At 39.1% G+C, this 21,878-nt stretch overlaps 1 protein-coding gene across 1 annotated transcript; it reads left to right on the top strand.

The window, feature by feature from the left end:
• The first annotated feature begins 12,415 nt into the window (after positions 1–12,415).
• Positions 12,416–16,955, top strand: LOC147357861 (olfactory receptor 6B9-like). Its single transcript, XM_086340368.1, is given in 2 exon segments — positions 12,416–16,704; positions 16,706–16,955. Coding segments are annotated over 2 exon segments (951 nt in total). The 5' UTR covers positions 12,416–16,003.
• The last annotated feature ends 4,923 nt before the right edge of the window (positions 16,956–21,878 follow it).

The raw sequence follows: 21,878 nt of genomic DNA on the forward strand, positions 1-21,878 counted from the left end.
AACTACCTTAACTTTTTCCTCTAGGGAAAAAAAAAAAAGAGAATCAGCACAACCTTCCTTTATCACACTAGTCCTTGTTGTTATCTGACTTCTATTCGTAAATTCATCAGTTACTCATTACCCATTACTTCTACTTTTTTATCATATCATTGACTCTTCAAATCCTTTCAGTCTCTTTTTTTTAATTTTATGATTGTATTGAAATCAAACATACTCTTTTGTCCATTCAATGACCTTTTTCTCATCTCATATCATCCTCAATGTCTAAGGAATTTGGCATAATTTAACTATAAATATTTCTTAAAAATCTCTCACTTTTGCTATTGTAGGATCACTTTCTGCTTTTCTTCTCTTATTTTTCTACATCTTAATTATGTCCTCTGAACCCCATCCTGAATTTTTACTTATAATTTCTGGTTGTCTCAAGCCATGAGAGAAAACAAATCAGAAAAAATGCAAATGATACTACTGTAGAATTGTGAATTCTCTTCTCAATTTCATAGCATTCTTTTCTTTTCAGATTCTTTGGGTGATCTGTCTTCTGCCAACATATACATCATAAATTTTCTCTTTTTAACCTATTATCCTAGACTACAGTCAAAACAATCATCTATAGTTCTCTAAAACTTTGCATTCTTTCACATAAATGTTCTGGTTCCTCTATTTAACCACCCATTTAGTTACCTAGAGTCGGCTTTAAAGTAATCACTTTCTTAAAGGTCTGTAATCAGAATACAAGGTAGAAACTGACTGTTATCTTCACAATGTCCAGAAAAAGATTTATACATCCTTGTTTTCATGAAAAGGTTACATTGTACATGAAGTATTTGATTAAACATCCATTTCTTGGACTAAGTTGTTTTTTCAAGATAGTAAAATCTATCTCACGTATCTGTATATTAACATCACCTGACACATAGTAGAGGTTTAAAAATGAGTTAAATGAATCAATAAACAGACTCATGCCTACACAGCACACCAATACATTCACTCTCTCAAGAGAAATAAAAGTGAAAAGAGAGGGCTATGTTAGCTGTCGGAACATCGAACTCTGACCTGGGGTGGAAGATCTTGACTTACAAAATCCTTGGTTAAAGATTAAAATCCTAGGTTAAATCCTAGATTACCAGATTAAAGAGTGTGAGTGAACTGTCAGCCACATCCAAATGAAGAAGGACAAGTTCAGTGTGATAAAGGACAAGATACCAAGATCTGTGTATGTCAGCACACACGAATGAGCACACTCACATAGCCTTGTGTGGCCGTTCAGGGACCTCCAAACACAACAAGATCCTGCCAGGACAGGAAATTCAGGTTCCATCCTGGCCTTCTTTCTTCCCAGTGTTCAAACCTAAGTGGTTAAAAGGAAGGAGGAAGCAGTCTCTCAAAGGAGAGCACTGAGATAGCAATAGGCAGAGGAGAATCTGGCAGATTAGCTTTTGATGCAAAAAGGGAGGCAGTGGATATCTACAGCCTTGCAGTCACTCTAGTATCCCTGGTTAATAGCTTCATCCTCCTCCTTGGAGTTGCGGAAAAGGATTCATGAGGCCTTTATTCAGGAGAAGCAGCAAAAGACGAGCAAGTATTCTTCTAGAAACCAGGTTGAAAAGAGAGAGGAATAGGAGAGTTGAAAGGCAAAGCCCAATTCCGAAGGACAGACTTGAGATTTCAGACTCCCTAAGACAATCAGTGCTCCATAGTTACCCCACCCACTCTCACCTGGATGATGGGCGCATGAGGCAAACACAGGACAGTGGTGATGAAGAGAGAAGTTGATGAGTGAAGAAAGCTGCAGTTTCTGCAGTCTGCTGATCCATGTCCCAACAGTCAACCTCCACTGCAGTTTACAAAATATTCTGAAGGTTTGGACATTACCTGGGCTATATGTCTTACTCTATATCAAGCCAAGGTGTGCCTTTTTGTTAAAATTCCAAACTTCTCTGGAGGATTTTCCTTGAAGGAAGTCTTTAAACCTAACATCCTAAGAGCTATTGTAAACAGGGCATTCCCTGGAGCAAGCTGCACTTTTACTATTTTTATTTTTTTAAACTTTCTACAATGACAGATACCCTGGGGCATTTTTTATGGTAATCACAAACAGAAATACCTGAATCTTACCTGATGTGAATTTCTTCACTACTGTTTTTCAGGTCAGTCTGAGGAACTCTGAGGTCTCCAAGTTCTGTCAGAATTTTTAAAATAGTTTTCAATAATGATGGTATCACTCATATGGAATTTAGAAAGATGGTAACAATAACCTGGTGTACGAGACAGCAAAAGAGACACTGATGTATAGAACAGTCTTATGGACTCTGTGGGAGAGGGAGAGGGTGGGAAGATTTGGGAGAATGACATTTAAACATGTAAAATATCACATAAGAAACGAGTTCCCAGTCCAGGTTCGATGCACGATACTGGATGCTTGGGGCTAGTGCACTGGGACCACCCAGAGGGATGGTATGGGGAGGGAGGAGGGAGGAGGGTTCAGGATGGGGAACACATGTATACCTGTGGCGGATTCATTTTGATATTTGGCGAAACTAATACAATTATGTAAAGTTTAAAAATAAAATAAAATTAGAAAATAAAAAAGAAAAAGGAAAAAAAAAATACAGCTGACATATGTGTATGCTGCATTATCTTGATGATACCTCCCAAATAAAAAGTGCCAGGAGATTTCAGAATCCCTGTCTGCAGCTATACTAAGAAAGCTTTAATTATTTTCAGCTAATGGGGGAAAAAAACACTAGAGGTACAAGATGCAATTTAAGATGTCATGACTGTTTAAACGAAAGCTTTATTATAACAATTCAAATACAAAAGACTGTTTGAGAACTAAACATATAATACAGGACTATATAAACAAGTCCAAAGGAGAATTCTCAATTTTCCAACCAAACTCCCTCTGTTTTGAGTCCTCTTCATCGTACACAGAATTGCTCAAAGCCTTAGCAGAGATATTTCATTCTTCTTTTTTTTTTATCTCTATTTCCTATCTACTCCTAAGTCTTACCATCTCTTCTACCTCTCCATTGCTACAAGTCTAGAGACCATCATCTCTCTCCTGGGTTACCATAGCAAAGCTCAGTCTTACTGATTGCTTTTCTTGCTTCTATCCATGTCCACTTACAATCCAGTCTCCAAATAATGCTCAAGATCAGATCAGATCAGATCAGTCACTCAGTCGTGTCCGACTCTTTGCGGCCCCATGAATCGCAGCACGCCAGGCCTCCTTGTCTATCACCAACTCCCGGAGTTCACTGAGACTCACGTCCATCGAGTCAGTGATGCCATCCAGCCATCTCATCCTCTGTTGTCCCCTTCTCCTCTTGCCCCCAATCCCTCCCAGCATCAGAGTCTTTTCCAATGAGTCAACTCTTCACATGAGGTGGCCAAAGTACTGGAGTTTCAGCTTTAACATCATTTCTTCCAAAGAAACCCGAGGGCTGATCTCCTTCAGAATGGACTGGTTGGATCTCCTTGCAGTCCAAGGGACTCTCAAGAGTCTTCTCCAACACCACAGTTCAAAAGCATCAATTCTTCAGTGCTTAGCCTTCTCCAGACATCCTGGAATGTGAAGTCAAGTGGGCCTTAGAAAGCATCATTACAAACAAAGCTAGTGGAGGTGATGGAATTCCAGTTGAGCTATTCCAAATCCTGAAAGATGATGCTGTGAAAGTGCTGCACTCAATATGCCAGCACATTTGGAAAACTCAGCAGTGGCCACAGGACTAGAAAAGGTCAGTTTTCATTCCAATCCCAAAGAAAGGCAATGCCAAAGAATGCTCAAACTACTGCACAATTGCACTCATCTCACACACTAATAAAGTAATGCTCAAAATTCTCCAAGCCAGGCTTCAGCAATACATGAACAGTGAACTTCCTGATGTTCAAGCTGGTTTTAGAAAAGGAAGAGGAGCCAGAGGTCAAATTGCCAACATCCGCTGGATCATGGAAAAAGCAAGAGAGTTCCAGAAAAACATCTATTTCTGCTTTTATTGACTATGCCAAAGCCTTTGACTGTGTGGATCACAATAAACTCTGGAAAATTCTGAAAGAGATGGGAATACGAGACCACCTGACCTGCCTCTTGAGAAATTCATATGCAGGTCAGGAAGCAACAGTTAGAACTGGACATGGAACAACAGACTGGTTCCAAATAGGAAAAGGAGTTCATCAAGGCTGTATATTGTCACCCTGTTTATTTAACTTCTATGCAGAGTACATCATGAGAAATGCTGGACTGGAAGAAACACAAGCTGGAATCAAGATTGCGGGAGAAATATCAATAACCTCAGATATGCAGATGACACCACCCTTATGGCAGAAAGTGAAGAGGAACTAAAAAGCCTCTTGATGAAAGTGAAAGTGGAGAGTGAAAAAGTTGGCTAAAGCTCAACATTCAGAAAATGAAGATCATGGCATCTGGTCCCATCACTTCATGGGAAACAGATGGGGAAACAGTGGAAACAGTGTCAGACTTTATTTTTCTGGGCTCCAAAATCACTACAGATGGTGACTGCAGCCATGAAAATAATGGTCAAAGGGACCTTTAAAAAGCATATTGGAATGGCTTTCTATTGAACATAAAATCAACCACTTTTTTCAGGACTTCCAAGGTTGTAATGAAGTGAATTGTGTCACCCTAAAAGATGTCTACTTGGAATCTCAGAATGTGACTTTTTTGGAACAAAGGTCTTTGCAGAAGTAATTATGGGAAATCTCAAGATGAGATCCTCCTGAGCTAATGGTCCCTAAACCCAGTGAAGGATGCCTTATTAAGAAATGCGGAAGACAAAGAGAATGAAGGAACAAGGCATTTTGAAGACAAAGGCACAGATTGGAGTTATGGTTCCACAAGCCAAGGAAGTCTCCTCCACTAGAGCCTTCCGAGAGAGCATAATCTGCAGATATCTTTGACTTCAGACTTCTGGCTTCCAGAACTATGAATTTCTATTCATAGAACTCTGATCTAAGTCACAGAGTTTGTGGAAATTTGTTATGGCAGCCCCAGGAAGCTAATACCAAGACCCTACCAATCTGTCCTCTGCCTATGTCTATGACCTCGTTCATTGCACTCCCCCTGTCACTCATCAGCCTCCAAACATTCTAATCTGTTTCTGTCCTTATTGCAAAAAACTCATTCCAACCCAAGACTCTATATTTTCTCTGCCCAAACCCTCCTCTCTAAATCTCTTCTTGGTTGGTTCTTTGTTCTCAATCTTCTGGTCACAGCACAAATGCTGGTTTCTACAAGATATAAGATTTTCTTTAAGATATAAGATATAAGATGACCTTCTCAGAAAGGTCTTTCTTGACCACCTGCTTAAAACTGCAGCCTACCTTTCCTTGCTTTTATTTTCTCAAAGCACTTATCACCATCAGACATATTATGTGTTTTATTATTTATTCATTTTTATTGCCCTCTTCTGAAATGTAAATTCAGTGGGGATAGGAATTTTAAACTGTCCATTCCTATATATTCAGTACCTAGAAGAGTTCTCAATAAATATTTAGTTAATAAATCAATTAGATATTCATTGTGTAAATAAGCTCAAACTGTGCTATTGAAAGCAATATTATATGGGTTGATTTAATACAAAAATAACAATCATACAGCCTGTAGCATAATGAAAGGAAATTTATTTCTTTTAAAACTTGAAAAACTATTTGCTCTAGAAAACATGAATAGTTCCCAGATTGTGGCAACTTCAGGAGCTTGTTAGTTTCTCACATGCTGTAATTCATCTATCTTCTGCTGCACAGTCATCAATAGTCTGGCATCCAGTTGGAGGTGGGTGTTTTCTTGTGTTTAAGTATCTGTATTTTCTTATCCTGTTTGAGTTTTCTATAACTCAAAGTGACCCATGGCCACTTGTGCAACAATCATTCCAATTATGTGCTACAACTTCCTTTTTACTAAATGGAAAGAAAAGAGCAAGTAATGGACTGCGCTTTTGAATGGTCATGAGGCAGCAGCATGTGTAAGTAGTTGCTGCTGTTTATAACTTAGTTTCTCAAAGAATCTTTGGAGCAGGATTTTGTTTCCTTGTATAGGTGCATACTGGTTCACATAATCTGAAAACAATACACATCTATGTACATGGTGAATCTAGTATTGCACAGATTTATTCTCCCATGTAGGATCATTCTACACGATGCATTTAATTCAGCAAGGACCTTGTCACATATAATGAACAGCACTGTGTACTCATAAAAGGCCATGGACATGGAAGCTGGAATTGGCAGAAGTCAGTGTGGCAAGTTTGTGGAAGGAAAGTGATGACCAACCTAGATAGCATATTCAGAAGCAGAGACATTACTTTGCCAACAAAGGTCCGTCTAGTCAAGGCTATGGTTTTTCCAGTGGTCATGTATGGATGTGAGAGTTGGACTGTGAAGAATGCTGAGCGCTGAAGAATTGATGCTTTTGAACTGTGGTGTTGGAGAAGACTCTTGAGAGTCCCTTGGACTGCAAGGAGATCCAACCAGTCCATTCTGAAGGAGATCAGCCCTGGGATTTCTTTGGAAGGAATGAGGCTAAAGCTGAAACTCCAGTACTTTGGCCACCTCATGAGAAGAGTTGACTCACTGGAAAAGACTCTGATGCTGGGAGGGATTGGGGGCAGGAGGAGAAGGGGATGACAGAGGATGAGATGGCTGGATGGCATCACTGACTTGATGGACGTGAGTCTCAGTGAACTCCGGGAGTTGGTGATGGACAGGGAGGCCTGGCATGCTGCGATTCATGGGGTCGCAAAGAGTCGGACACGAGTGAGTGACTGAACTGAACTGAACTGAAAGTAATAGGTCATGAGTAATAGTTACTTCCCAGACAACCAGAGAGTGGAAGAAAACCAAGCTTTAGAACTAAGATTAGGATAAATCACCAGATTGATATTCCATAAAACTGTTACTATTCTGTTTCTCCAACTGATAATCACTCTGTCTAGTGGCCTAGGAGGTCACTAGGGAAATTTCTCTAACTTCTTCATCATTATTGCTCTTGAAAATCCTAAAGCACATGTGAACCAAGATGTGTCTTTTAAAGAACAGTTGCCTCTACTGAGCAGTTGGCTCATTGTGTCCTGGAATTGTCCAGCTCTAGGTTCTGCCTGAATGAGGTCTGTGGGAAGAGTCAACATATAAAACCAGCCCAAGTTCAGTGGCAAAGAAACAGAACAAGAGCAAGAAGAGAGGAGTAGGAAGAGGTGTACATTGAATAGATACAGAGAAAAAGCATATAAAACAGAAAAAGTATCTCTCCCACCTTGGGCTCTTACCATCCAAAAGGGGTATCTAACAGGCCCAGAGGTAACTTTTGAATTTTGGACTTAAAAGTCTTGTCACATGTATGAATTAAGTTGATTTTGCCTTTTCTTTGAGTAAACAGAAGAAAAAAATTTCCATTTCCCTAATCCATCTGGACCTTAGTATCTCTCCCAACTGAGGAGAATTACAAAGTCATGGAACTCTTGCGTTTCACAGAGAAGCAATTTTCAAGGATTTAGATTAGGTTATTCCAAAACTTCTCCTTTATTTCCCTTCCCTTCCCCTTTTCCTTTTTATCCCCTAACTTCAAATCCTTTCAGGTGAAGAGGCAAAGACTCACAGGGTGGCACAGGTGATTTTCACCAAACACCTCTCTAATGGTCAGAGTACTAGACAACTGAACCAAGATCTCCAAGCTAGACTCGACCAAGATGACCTACTTCACTTGCGTTCCTAAAACAAAAAAACAGAGTGCATCATGGTGAGGCATCTGATCTTAATAAACATCAAAAATTTTTTTGCTTATTTAGTGACAGCCATGCTTCAGGAACTAAGCTAGACATCTAGAGATAAAAAGATGACCAAGCTGCAAGTAGTATAAGATTGGTATTTTCAAGGTGTTCATAAATCTAGTAGTGATAATAAGTAAGCAAAATGATGCATGTTACCATGATATGATGCTCTTTAGTTCAAAATGTTACAAAACCAGAGAGCTGGAGTGATGGGCAGGAGGTGGTGATAGCAAGGGGTGGTTAGGCATAGTTTAATAGGGAGGATGAATCTGAGTAGGCATTTACCAGGTAGCAAGATTTAGAATGAATTTCAGGTAGAAGATAGAGTATGCACAACTGCATAGAGTCTTGAAGGAGGATGTTGCACTAAAACACATCAAATTCTTCAGTGGAGCTTGAGCTTGAATTGAGTAGCTGAGAAAGAGTATTAAGAATGTGGGAGTCAGATCCTGAGGCACTTGCTATGCAATGTAAGGAGTTCAGTTGTACAGTATGGTCACTGAAAGATTTGAACTGGAGAATCACTTGTTTATGTTTATATTTTAGTAAGATCACTCAGTCTGGAGGCAGGATACTATTTAGTATCTTTGTGTGTTGCCTTATATAGGCAAAAGCCCCTGTGTGTTCCCAGTCCTTTGGAGTGCAAGCCCATTCTATCTCTTCTGAAACTTGAACTTTTTATTTTCCTTTCCATCTACCTTCCCCCTGAATTGCACAAACCACCTTCCTCTATTTACAATATTCCTCTTGTTCTCATCTAACTTCTTCCTCCTTCTTGAGAAAATCTTTTTCCCATCTGTAGTATCTTCTAAGTAATACACATCAATGCATTTGTTTGATTTAGCAGGTGAGTCTATCCTCCTTTCTGAGCCAACATTCTTTTCCTAACAAAGACTTTCAGCTAGGAAATGGTGACTCAGTGAAACATGCCAGGTCAGTGGCTGGATTAGAGGTCAATATAGAGTGGGGAGAGGTCACACTGATGTAGATATATATAAGGGTCAATGTGGGTTGGGGGAAAGATCATCATGAATATTAGGATGTCTGGAATATTACATGGACTTAGGAGGCATGTTGCTCAAGACAAGAAAATTAGACAAACCAGATTTTGGAACTTTAGACTGATCTCTAAAAGCTCAGATGGATTGTGAAGGCTAAGTTCAAAAGTGAGGAATTTGTGCAAGAAAGACTTGGTTGAAAAGGAAATCGATGTCAGTATGATCAAGACCAGGGATCAGGAGAATGGGTGGTACAGAAAGTTGGAAAGAGCAGACTAGGGATGCACAAAACTGGGGACATTAACTGGGAGTGTGGCAGTGGGAAGAGAGGAGGGAAACAATAATTAAAGAAAGAGGAATGCTGTAGAGTAGAAAGAGTATAGACTTTGGAGGCCTACAGTGTTAGGTTATAATTCCATCTCCACCACTTTTTACTTGTATGAATTTAGCCAAGTTATTTACCTGGTATCTGTAATGGGGAGCCAATAATATCTATTAGGTTGTTGTGAGAATTGAGTGAGATGAAGGATAGGAAAGACTGAGTACAAATTCTGCCATATAATAGACACCCAGTAAATGGTGGATATTTTTATTATTGGACAGGTTATACAGGCAAAGGCAGGGATGAGGAGTGAAGATGATGAAGGCCAAGTAGGAAAACTGCATGAGCATTCAGCAGGGAGAAAGTATAGGACAGTAGTCTCATGTGGGACTCATGTGTGCTCAGAATGGTGGGTGTATGCAGAGATCTTGGTCATGCCAGAGGCAATACTGTACTGGCTCAAAGTTTTAAGAATAAAATGTGGATCTTAAAAATCAAGGGAGTTCATAGACCTAGAGATGATCATGCTAAGTGAAGTAAGCCAGACAGAGAAAGATAAATATGATATTGTTTATATGTGGAATCTAAGAAAAAAAGAATGATACAAATGACCTTATATACACAACAGAAATATAGTCCCATACATAGAAAACAAATATATGGTTACCAAAAGGGGAAGGGGAGGAAGGGATTAATTAGGAGTTTGGGATTAACATATACACATTCAGTTCAGTTCAGTCACTCAGTTGTGTCTGACTCTTTGCGACCCCATGAATGCAGCACGCCAGGCCTCCCTGTCCATCACCAACTCCCAGAGTTCACTGAGACTCACGTCCATCAAGTCGGTGATGCCATCCAGCCATCTCATCCTCTGTCATCCCCTTCTCCTCCTGCCCCCAATCCCTCCCAGCATCAGAGTCTTTTCCAGTGAGTCAACTCTTCTCATGAGGTGGCCAAAGTACTGGAGTTTCAGCTTTAGCCTCATTCCTTCCAAAGAAATCCCAGGGCTGATCTCCTTCAGAATGGACTGGTTGGATCTCCTTGCAGTCCAAGGGACTCTCAAGAGTCTTCTCCAACACCACAGTTCAAAAGCATCAATACTATATGTAAAACAGATAACCAACAAAGACCTACTGCACAGCACAGGAAACTGTACTCAATATTTTGTAATAACCTATAAAGGGAAATAATCTGAAAAAATAGATACATATGTATATATAACTGAATCCTTTTGCTGCAGAGTGAGTTATCAACTTGAAATGACCACAACACTGAAAATCTACTATACTTCAATAAAAAAACAGATATTTACTATCTTTTAAAAAAATAAAGAGGGTTCAGGCTAATGTTAGAGAATATGTAAATGGAACTCATTTTGTTTTCCATATGATGTCAGTGAGACAGGAAGTACTCTGTCAGAAACAAGGAGAATGATTTGGGAGAATGGCTCATTAAAACATGTATAATATCATATATGAAACGAGTCGCCAGTCCAGGTTCGATGCAGGATACTAGATGCTTGGGGCTGGTGCACTGGAACGACCCAGAGGGATAGTACAGGGAGGGAGGAGGGAGGACGGTTCAGGATGGGGAACACGTGTATACCTGTGGCGGATTCATGTTGATATATGGCAAAACCAATACAATATTGTAAAGTTAAAAAATAAAATAAAATAAATTTAAAAAAAAGAAAGAAACAAGGAGAAATACTGCATGACATCCCTTATATGCAGAATCTAAAAAAATGAATACAAATGAACATATTTACAAAGGAGAAACAGACTCACAGAGAACAAACTTGTGGTTACCAGGGGGGAATGATGTGGGGAAGGGATAGTTAGGGAGTTTGGGAGGGACGTGTACACATTGCTATATTTAAAAATGGGTAACCAACAGCACCTACTGTATACAGCACAGGGAACTCTGCTCAGTGTTATGTGGCAGCCTGGATGGGAGCAGAGTTTAGGGGAGAATAGATACATCTATATGTATGACTGAGCCTCTTCACTGTCCACCTGAAACTTATCAGAACATTGTTAATCAGTTGTATTCAAATATAAAATAAAAAGTTAAAAAAAGAGGTACTCTGTCAGATGTTATAGGACTCAGTGTATCAGAAATGGGGAGAAGGCAATGGCAACCCACTCCAGTACTCTTGCCTGGAAAATCCCATGGACGGAGGAGCCTGGTAGGCTACAGTCCATGGGGTCGCTAGGAGTCGGGCACGACTGAGCAACTTCACTTTCACTTTTCACTTTGATGCATTGGAGAAGGAAATGGCAACCCACTCCAGTGTTCTTGCCTGGAGAATCCCAGGGACTGGGGAGCCTGGTGGGCTGCCGTCTATGGGGTCGCACAGAGTCGGAAACGACTGAAGCGACTTAGCAGCAGCAGCAGTAGAAAGGTTTAGGAAACAGTGAGGGGTAACTGTATAACCTCATCTTCCAGCCTTGTCTTGATCCATTTCTTTCTTCCAGGCTATCAGTGCTTTCTAGTCAAAATGCAAATCATCCCATCACCAATGTTTTAATGCTTTGTGCCTTTGCATTTGCTTTTTGCTCTATTTGGTATTTCTCCTTCCCTTCAAAACTCTATGATGCTTTATTTCAGTTAAAATGGCACTTTTTAATGACATCTTTCTGGATTCTTTTAACAAAGAATTATTCTACCCTGGATTCCTAATACTCAGTATCCTATCACCATGCTTATTGCATTATATTCTAATTTTCTGACCCCTTCTTTGTCTCCTTTACTAGACAGCTCCAATGTCTATTTGTCTTGGTGTTTTCAGTGCATGGAACTACTTGACCCATAGTAGAGCTAAAGGTGTGGGGACTACGGTGAGAAGAGTCAGAGATTAGGAAACTAAGCAATAATTTTAAGACGGGAAAAACCTGCATATTACCAGAGAGGTAGTAACAGTAGAAAGTAAAGGTAAGGAAAGAGAGGGCTTGATGGGTGGTACAGTGTTCTGAAGCAGATACAAAAATATGATCAGAAAAGAAGGATTATATTTAGGAAGAGGAAGAACTGTTTGACCATTCTTAAAAGTCGTCAGAAATGACTCAGATAAGAAGAACCTGCCAGAAGACTTCTTAAAACATCAGTAAGATTAGGTTAGTCAACCGCTCAGAACTTTCCAAAGTGGCTCCAATCCACACAGAGTAAAGGCCAACATGAGTACCACTGCTTGAAAAGCCCATGGTGACCTGCTCGTCATCACCTGTCCTTACTTCTCTGACTTCACTTCTCCTACTCACTCTACTCCAACCATACGAGACCTGTCCTCTTTTTTTGGAAAACGATTTCATCAGTCAGATGACTGTTAGCTTCTTCGTGACTCTGCTCAGTGAGGCTTACCCTGACCATCCTGTATAAAACATGAACCTTCTACTCTGCCACACACTCTTAATTTTACTTACTTTGCTCTGATTTTTCCCCAGAATGTGTCAACTCCTACATTTATATCCATATTATATTTATTCAAAGTCTTGAGAATGACTGTATTTACTGCCTGTATCCCTTCACTAGCATGTAACTTCTTAAGATTAGGAGTTTTTTGCCTTTTTTTTTTTTTTTTCTGTTTTGTTCAGTGAGCTGTTTTAAGCATCTAGAACAGTGCCTCCTGGCATGTAATAGATGCTCAATGAATGTTTGTGTAAAGAATTTAATATATGAAAAGAGATAGGATTTCTGACAACAGTTTCCTGAAAAATGAGATGTAGAACAGATAGAGGGACCAGTCTTAGATAAGAAGTAAGGAAAGAATGAACAGAGATGTCAGAGTTTAGCATAATGATTTGGAAGTGGAAAACTAATCTCATTTGTCTTTATAAGAGGAGAAATTGTCTGCTGAGAGTTGGAGGAGAGTGAAATGGCAGATTAGAGATCAAAACCAATAAATCTTTGGGAAATATAGAGTGAATCAATTTAAAACATAGTGTAGGATACCAGCCATTGTATGTGGTTCAGTTGAGCTATGTGACTATAAATTTATGCTGATATCATCTGTCCTCTTTTGTGATTTTTCTCCAGTAGTGCTCACTTGCCCAGGTGCAGATAAAGCCTTATTGCTTTCTTTGAAGGCCACCGCTGAAGGCAATGTTAAGATCTTCTTAGACCCAGGGGCTACCTATCTTACTTGTGGCTGTAACATAGAGGACTGTAATGGCTTGTTTCCTTATATTATCTTCTCAAGATCTGAATATAGAAATTCGACCTTTTCATCTTTACTTTCAAAATGCCATGTGGGACCAAGTCTCCAATGAGCATGAAGTAGATCTTAATCTTATGTGCTTAGTCGCTCAGTCATGTCCGACTGTTTGTGATCCATGGACTGTAGCTGTCAGGCATCTCTGTCTGTGGGATTTCCCAGGTAAGAATACTGGAGTGGGTAGCCATTCCCTTCTGCAGGGGATCTTCCCCATCCAAGAATAAAGCCTGGTCTCCTGCATTGCAGAAGATTCTTTACCATCTGAGATACCAGGGAAGCCTAGATCTTTATCTTAACCACTAACAAGTCTATAACGGAGAAGGCAATGGCAACCCACTCCAGTACTCTTGCTTGGAAAATCCCATGGACGGAGGAGCCTGGTAGGCTGCAGTCCCTGGGGTCGCCAAGAGTCGGACGCGACTGAGTGATTTAACTTTCACTTTTCAACAATTCTATAAATTGTCTGCATCCATAATTTGTTGAATTTTTTAGTATTATAACCTTTTTTAAGGGAATTAAAGTTTGGTAACTTGAAGTTTACATCAGATTATAAAGTTAATAAGAGAGAAATCGTGGACTAGAATTCAGGTCTTCCAATTATTTGTCCCACTCTTCTGCAGTTTCCTTAATGTTGTAGTACCTTCTGAATATTGGGCTTTCTTTTGTCCATATCAAGTCTCTTGTTGTATTATTCTTTTGTGTTCTGTTATTCCTGAAATATCAGACACAAGTGAGTGTGCATTCACATGTAAAAATTCCTTCACAATCTTGTTCTGTAATTGATAGGATTTAGGCTATGTGCTTCCATAGCGCTTCACTCTCTTAGGCAAATTGACCTCCCTGAAAGAGTTGTTAAGCTTAAAGGATAATGCTTTTGAGTGGAGAAAGAAGCCAAATTTGAATCCATTTTATTTCAATTTTTCCAACACGTACAACCAACTACTTTATTAGAGATCTGGGCAGGGGCGGGGTGGGGGTGGGGAGGTGGGAGGGTGAGGCTACAAAGTACATATAAATCAGAAATAATTACTAAATATTTGTGTGTGAGTGCTCAATCATTCAGTCTGACTCTGCAGCTCCATGGACTGAGGCCACTAGGCTCCTCTGTCCATGGGATTCTCCAGGCAAGAATACTGGAGTGGGTTGCCATTTCCAATTCCAGGGGATCTTCCCAACCCAACAATGGAACCTGCATCTCCTACATCTCCTGCTTGCTGCTGCTGCTATGTCGCTTCAGTCGTGTCTGACTCTGTGTGACCCCATAGATGGCAGCCCACCAGACTCCCCCGTCCCAGGGATTCTCCAGGCAAGAACACTGGAGTGGGTTGCCATTTCCTTCTCCAGTGCATGAAAGTGAAAAGTGAAAGTGAAGTCGCCCAGTCCTGTCCAACTCTTCGCAACCCCATTGACTGCAGCCCATCAGGCTCCTCCGTCCACGGGATTTTCGAGGCAAGAGTACTGGAGTGGGGTGCCATCGCTTTCTCCGACATCTCCTGCTTAGGAAATTTAAAATCTTATTCTTCTTTCCAGTTCCCTGATTTCTATTGGGCTTCTTAAAGAATATGTTTCTCTTTTAAAATTCATTTAATTTATAATCTCAACCCAATTTTTATCTGTTCTTTTTCTTCTGTCTCCATTAACGAAGAAAGTGTTTTTAAATTTCCTCAGATTATATATTGTGCCCTGGGAAGCCCAGGACCCTTTCAAATTGTCAAATCTCCTGATTTCCCGCTCCCAAGGCAGCTTCTTAAATGCAACTTGCCCTCAAGTAGTGTCCATAATAAGGAGTTTCAGAGTCAGGAAGTAGATAGAATTAGTCAAGTAGCACTTCTTCCAGAAGTATAAAATATTTGAGCCAGTCTTTGAAGAAGATGTAGATGAATTATACAGATTAATGTGAGATCAACTGTGAACTATTCTAAAAATATGTAACTAGTAGATATGTATATATAATATTACATATGTATAAATGAAACTATTATGTATAGCTATTAAATACGTAATTATTAGCATTAGTGTTATTAGAAGTCATCTAAAACACTAAAATATATTTAATTATTCTAAAAGGGAAATGTTTACTAAAAAAGAAAAAAATTTTTGAAAAAAATTTATTCAATTTTTTTTAAAGCTGTGGGCCTAAAATAGGCAGTGAATTATTAAGTACTATTGCCAGTGTCTTCAAAAGACATAGGGCATAGCTGAGGAGTAGACCAGGGTCAACAATTCTTCTGGCCAGGAGGGTCTTTCCTAGTTGATATTCTGCTTCTATTTTCTCTAGATTTCAAACTTCCTTGCTTCCTGGACAATCCTTGGCACTTTCTCTAATTGTGATGATTTCCTACCTTATAGCTGCCCCTGAAATCTGTGACTATGATGATAAGGAAAGGATTTCCTCCTAGTACTACCTGGAGGCCTCTTCAGATCCAAAGGCTGAACCCTGAATCTGACCTCACGATTCTACTTTGAGATTCTTATCTTTGTGTCTATGTTCTATTTGTTTTCAGGTCTTGTTCTGACACCTGATTTTCTGGAGAAGATGCTGTGGCCTCCAGTGACCTAAATTATACCCCACGACCAGATTATGACCCTAGGGTTGTGTTTAATGTAGCCTGAGGGCCCCTTGAGCCAATGTGGATTCACTCTTCAATCTGGTGCTGCCATCATTAAATCTTTTGATGTCCTAATTATGTGGAAGGAAAATATCACTCATATTAGTGAATTTGTCCTGGTGGGCTTCCCTACTTACCCTTGGCTGCAAGTTCTGCTTTTCTTCCTCTTCCTCATCACCTACCTGTTTGTGCTGTTGGAGAATGTAGTCACCATCCTCACCATATGGGTCACTGGATCCCTGCACAAGCCCATGTATTATTTTCTGGGCACCATGTCCTTTCTGGAGACCTGGTATATATCTGTCACCGTCCCCAAGATGCTGGCTGGATTCCTGCTTTGTCCCAATACCATCTCCTTCTTGGGATGCATGGCCCAGCTCTATTTCTTCATGTCACTTGCCTGTACAGAGTGTGTGCTCTTGGCTGCCATGGCCTATGACCATTATGTGGCTATATGTTGGCCTCTTCGCTATCCGGTTATGATGACCACAGAATTTTGTGTTCAGCTAACCATCAGTTCCTGGCTGAGTGGCTTTACTGTCTCCTTGGCAAAAGTATACTTCATCTCCCAAGTTTCCTTCTGTGGTAATAATATCTTGAACCATTTTTTCTGTGATGTTTCCCCTATCCTCAAATTGGCTTGCATGGACTCATCTGTGGCAAAGATGGTAGACTTTGTAGTAGCCATCATCATCCTTGTGTTCCCTCTCTCAGCCACTGTCCTTTCCTATGCCTTCATTGTCTCTGCCATCCTGCACATTCCTTCAGCCACTGGGCAGTGGCTTCTCTACCTGTGCCTCTCACCTTATGGTGGTAGTCATCTTCTACACAGCCGTGATCTTCATGTATGTCCGACCTCGGGCCATTGCTTCATTCAATTCTAACAAGTTGATCTCAGCCATATATGCAGTCTTTACTCCCATGCTCAACCCTATCATCTACTGCCTGAGGAACAAGGAGGTCAAAATTGCCGTCAGAAAAACCATGGCAAGTGGCCGAGCTCTTTTCTTGAGAGATTCTCTTTGCTGAAGAGATTCAGATTTCAGATTTTCTTCTTGTTTTCATCATCTGCAATGATAAACATACTGACTTAATACAATAATTCAGGAATAAGAGGTTATATATCAAAGAAAATTCCCTTTTCTTTCTTGTATTAATTAAATTCTTTCTTTTAGGAGGCAAAGAGTTAAATAATCAGAACTCTAAAACACATACATTAGTAAAATCATTATAAAGTAATTCTATTTTTCAAGAAGATATTCAGAAATAGTTATGCAACTAGTTTTTAGAGTTATATTAATGGCATTTTTCTAGTTTAATTTTGTTTTGTTTTAAAAGCCCTTTCTGTCTTAGGAGGCATATAAAAAAGAGGCTCTGCGATGGTCAATGTAGTGACCTGTTGCTTGCTCCTAGTGGGTTAGGGGACTTGTTCCTTTTATAATCAACTGACCTTAACGATATCTCATTTAATTACTTTTTAAAATCTATGAAAAAATGAGAGAGAAATACCTTTCAGACTCCAAAAAAAACATTGCAAGATAGAGTGCAAAACTTACCATGGTAGAGAGAAAACAGGATTTTATATACATATATATGTATACATACATATATATAATATCTTGGCCCATTTTATAATAAAACCCACTTATAAAATGTATTATATGATATGTAATATAAATTTTTATAGTATAAAATACATACAATGTAAAATTTCCAACAAATGGGATATATTTATAAAATACATAATTTCACACTTTAGTTCTCTTCCTTTATTGGAACTGCTACATATATAATTTTGGGGGTGTTATAGTTGGGGCTTAGACTCAGAAAAACTAGAAGCAATTCATTAAAGCCCCCTAGTTTTCACGTAAAGTAAGCACTGGCATTAACAAGAGCCACAAAACTGCTTTTGTTAGTAATGCTTACTTGGCCTGGATGTATAAGATTTTTCCAAGTTTCCCAGAACATCTCCCTTCTAAATTTTTTTTTTAATTTTGTAATGGTGGATGCAATATGCTAAGAAGTAGTACATGCTTTCATTCAGCCATTATAAAATGATAGAGGAAAAATGGATTCTGTCTGGCTTAGCAAACATATTGGATGAGAGAATTAACAAAATATGTTCTGCCAAGAGTTTAAGGATGGCAGGCATGCCATTTTACCCTAACAACTTAGAAGCCACATTTCATAAGTTTTAATTGGGTTCTTAATTTATATATTATATTTGTTTTGTTTTGACTTTACATTATAACTACATGGTCTTCCTATTTTGTATTAAGTTTTTATATAAGATCAGATGAGGGGCTTCCCTGTTGTCTCAGTAGTAAAGAATCTGCCTGCCAAGGCAGGAGACACAGGTTTGATCCCTGATCCGGGAAGATCCCACATGCTGTGAAGCAACTAGGCTCATGAGACACAACTATTCAGCCTGTGCTCTAGAGCCTGGGAGCTACAAGTGCTGAGCCCACCTACAACAGCTATTGAAGCCCACTTCAATAGAGCCCAGTACTCTGCAACAGAAGAAGCCACAGCAATGTGAAGCCCTTCTACTGCAACTAGAGAAAGCCCAGGCAGCAATGAAGAGCCAGCACAGCCAAAAATAAATAAATTTAAGAAAAAATATCAGATAAGATTGTTTTAATTTGGTTTTATAAGCTGTGGTAGTTTTCAACTTATCTAAACCTGATATATTTTCCTGGCCCTCATGAGTTTTAGTCTAACCACTGCATAATTTCTAATAATATCCCTCGTAGCTCAGTTGGTAAAGCATTCGCCTCAATGCAGGACACCTGGATTCAATTCCCAAGTTAGGAAGAATCCCTCGGAGAAGGAAATGGCAACCCACTCCAGTATTCTTGCCTGGGAAATCCATGGACAGAGGAGCCTGACAGTCTGCAATCCACGGGATCGCAAGAGTCGGACACGACTGAGAGACTTAACTACCACCACTACTATTTTTCTTTAGTCGAAAGGCACTGGTGTGGGTCATGGCCCTCGTATAAGCACTAAAAGCAATGTAAGATACTTTATCTTGAATCATATAATTCCTATCCAAGTGGTAGACTTTTCAGTCTTTTGTCAAAAGATAGCAGTATATATTTATGCTTGAAAACCTTTATTAATCATTATTGTACAATTAATGTTATTTTGAAATCTCATGGGCTTCCCTGTTAGCTCAGAGGGTAAAGAATCTGCCTGCAATGCAGGAGATCCAAGTTTGATCCCTGGGTCGGGAAGATCCCCTGGAGAAGGGAATGGCAATCCACTCCAGTATTTTTACCTAGAGAATTCCATGGACAGACCACAGGGTTGAAAAGTGTCAGATATGACTGATCAACTAACACTTTCTTTCTGCTTTGAAATCTCATAAGATTGTTTTTTATTCTAAAAATGTTTTAATTTTAATTAAGCAGCTATATAATATTTATTATTACAACCTCAACCATTATCTATATTTATAAACTGACGTTCCTTTTCTGGTTTAGACCACCTGATTTAAAAATTTTCTGTATAGCCATTAGGCCATGTGTTATACAAATCCTCTGTGTTCTTACACATGTTCTATTTTACTTGATGAATTGTATTTCCAAGGGAGGTGTCTTATTGTCCATACAACAGTTCATTTTTATCTCTCCTTTGTTACTTTTTGCTTTCAATATTTATTTTGCTTTAATATTTTTAATATTTTATTTTTAAATGTTTAAATCATACAGAAAAGTAGAGAAAATGGTATAACTGAAAACTTTGTCCACAATTCAGGTTTCCTAAATTAATGATTAGAGGCTATACATACTACTAGGTGAAGTAAGTCAGACAGAGGAGAAATATTCTATGACATCCCTTATATGTGGATTCTAAAAAGTAATGATACAAATAATCCTTACTTACAAAACAAAGAGACTCACAGACTTAGAAAATGAACTTATGGTCACCAGGGGAAGGAATAGTTAGGGAGTTTGGAAAGGTTATGTACACACTGACCATTAGAAATGGTTTAAAATGGATAATCAACAAGGACTTATTGTATAGCACATGGAACTCTACTCAATGTTATGTGGCAGCGTGGATGGAAGGGGGCTTTGGGGAGAATGGATACATGTATATGGATGGCTGAGTCCCTTCACTGTTCACTTGAAACTATCACAACATTGTTGATCAGCTATACCCCAATACAAAAGAAAAAAATTAAAAAAAAGTTGTACATGGATTTTATAATTATATTGCCTATTTAATATTGTACTCCAGTTATAACTATGCTACTACATTCAAAATCAGAAGAGTGGCTTTCAAGAAGGAAAGATGGAATGACTTGTAGCTGACTAGAAGCTTCAGAGAAGGATGGAAATAGGTAAAGGTTTTCCTGGACAACCATCAGAGAGTGAACCAGAAAAAGTAAGATAAATTGTCAAAGCTGATGGTAGCAGGAAGTCTTCCATGTAACTAAATTGGTAAAAATTTCCCCTTTGTTGCAGGAAAAAAATGTATTGACTGTATAAGTAAGGGTTCAATCTGATAAACCAGACCCAGTAGGAGATATGCATTAAAAGATTTATTACATGGAACTAACTTATGAAACTGTGGGAGTTGGCGACACTAACTTGAAATTCGGAGGGCAGACGGTCAGGAAAGGTAGCCTGGAACTCTTGGGCATGAGATTAAGCTACTTCTCACAGGTGAAATTTCTTCACCCTCAGTTCTCCTCTTAAGGCCCTTAACTTGATTGAACAAAGTTCCTCTAAATTATCTAGAATAATCTTTCATACTTAAAGTGAACTGAACACGGACTTGAATCACCTCTAATAAAATACCTTCACAGAGACACATTAGTGTTTGATTGAAAAACTGGGAAATAAAGCCTAGCCAAGTTGATACATAAAATTGGTCACCATGGTCTTCCCTTGGTCAACTTAGAGTTCACATTTATCTCCTTAAATCATGCAATCTCCAAAATAAAGGCAATAACAAGGTCATTCTTCCACCTAACACAATACAACTATCCTGTGTAAAACCAAAACTATGCTAATTCTTTCTCCAGAAGCTGCAAAGTCCTTGGGGATGTTCACACTTTTCCCTTGATATTATAACTTAAACACTGTGGTATAAATGTATTTATTAATATATTTTATGCTAAATGAGATATAGGGGTACACATATATTTATAACAAAATACATATTTATAATATTCAAATATTACAAATCTTATTTCATTTCTACAGCTGGTCACATGGTCTTTACTAATGTTTGTAATTGTCTTTAACAACCCATTCCATATTCTCTTTGCTCTCAAAAAAGCACCTCAGCTGTCCATTGTTCTTTGCCTAGTATGGTGACTGAAACCTTCATTCCTGAAGGGTCTGGGCCATAAGAAATCCTGCCTGAACCAAGTTGTTGTAATTTTCTATTAACTTTAATCACGGTGCTAAGAGATTCCCTAAGGGATTTCCTGTACCCCAGTCATACTCTTCCCGGTAAGATCAGTGAATGCCATGAGCACAGACACATTGCTGTATTTCATTTGCTGTGCAACACACTTTGTTTATTGATCAGAAGCAATGCATTGTGGGAAAACTACAAGAATGGATAAATCATTCTGTAAATCCACAGATGGTAGCTTTGACAGAAGTACTACATTTAGGGAAGGCAATATTATGTCAAAAGTTAGTGTCTATTCCAGGAAGAACATAGTGTTGCCCCTTCCATGTTGGCAGTGGTCCAAAGTAACCAGTCATCATCAGGTAATTGGCAGGAAATAGTGCCATATTAGGGACTCAGTGTTGGTCTGCTGCTGAAAGATTGGGCTCTAGCTCTAGCCAGGTCATCCTTAGCAAGTATATGTCAATGATTCTGAGCCCATGCACAAATTCCACCCCTGCCATCATGGTCATTTCACTTATAAGCCCACTGGGAAAGGACAGGTCATCCTATCCACTCATTTAAACAATAATTTTTTGA

Source organism: Bos grunniens, chromosome 15 (genome assembly GCF_055505025.1).
Source record: "Bos grunniens cultivar Pamir isolate PY7600 chromosome 15, Bosgru_T2T1.0, whole genome shotgun sequence".
NCBI lineage: Eukaryota > Metazoa > Chordata > Mammalia > Artiodactyla > Bovidae > Bos > Bos grunniens.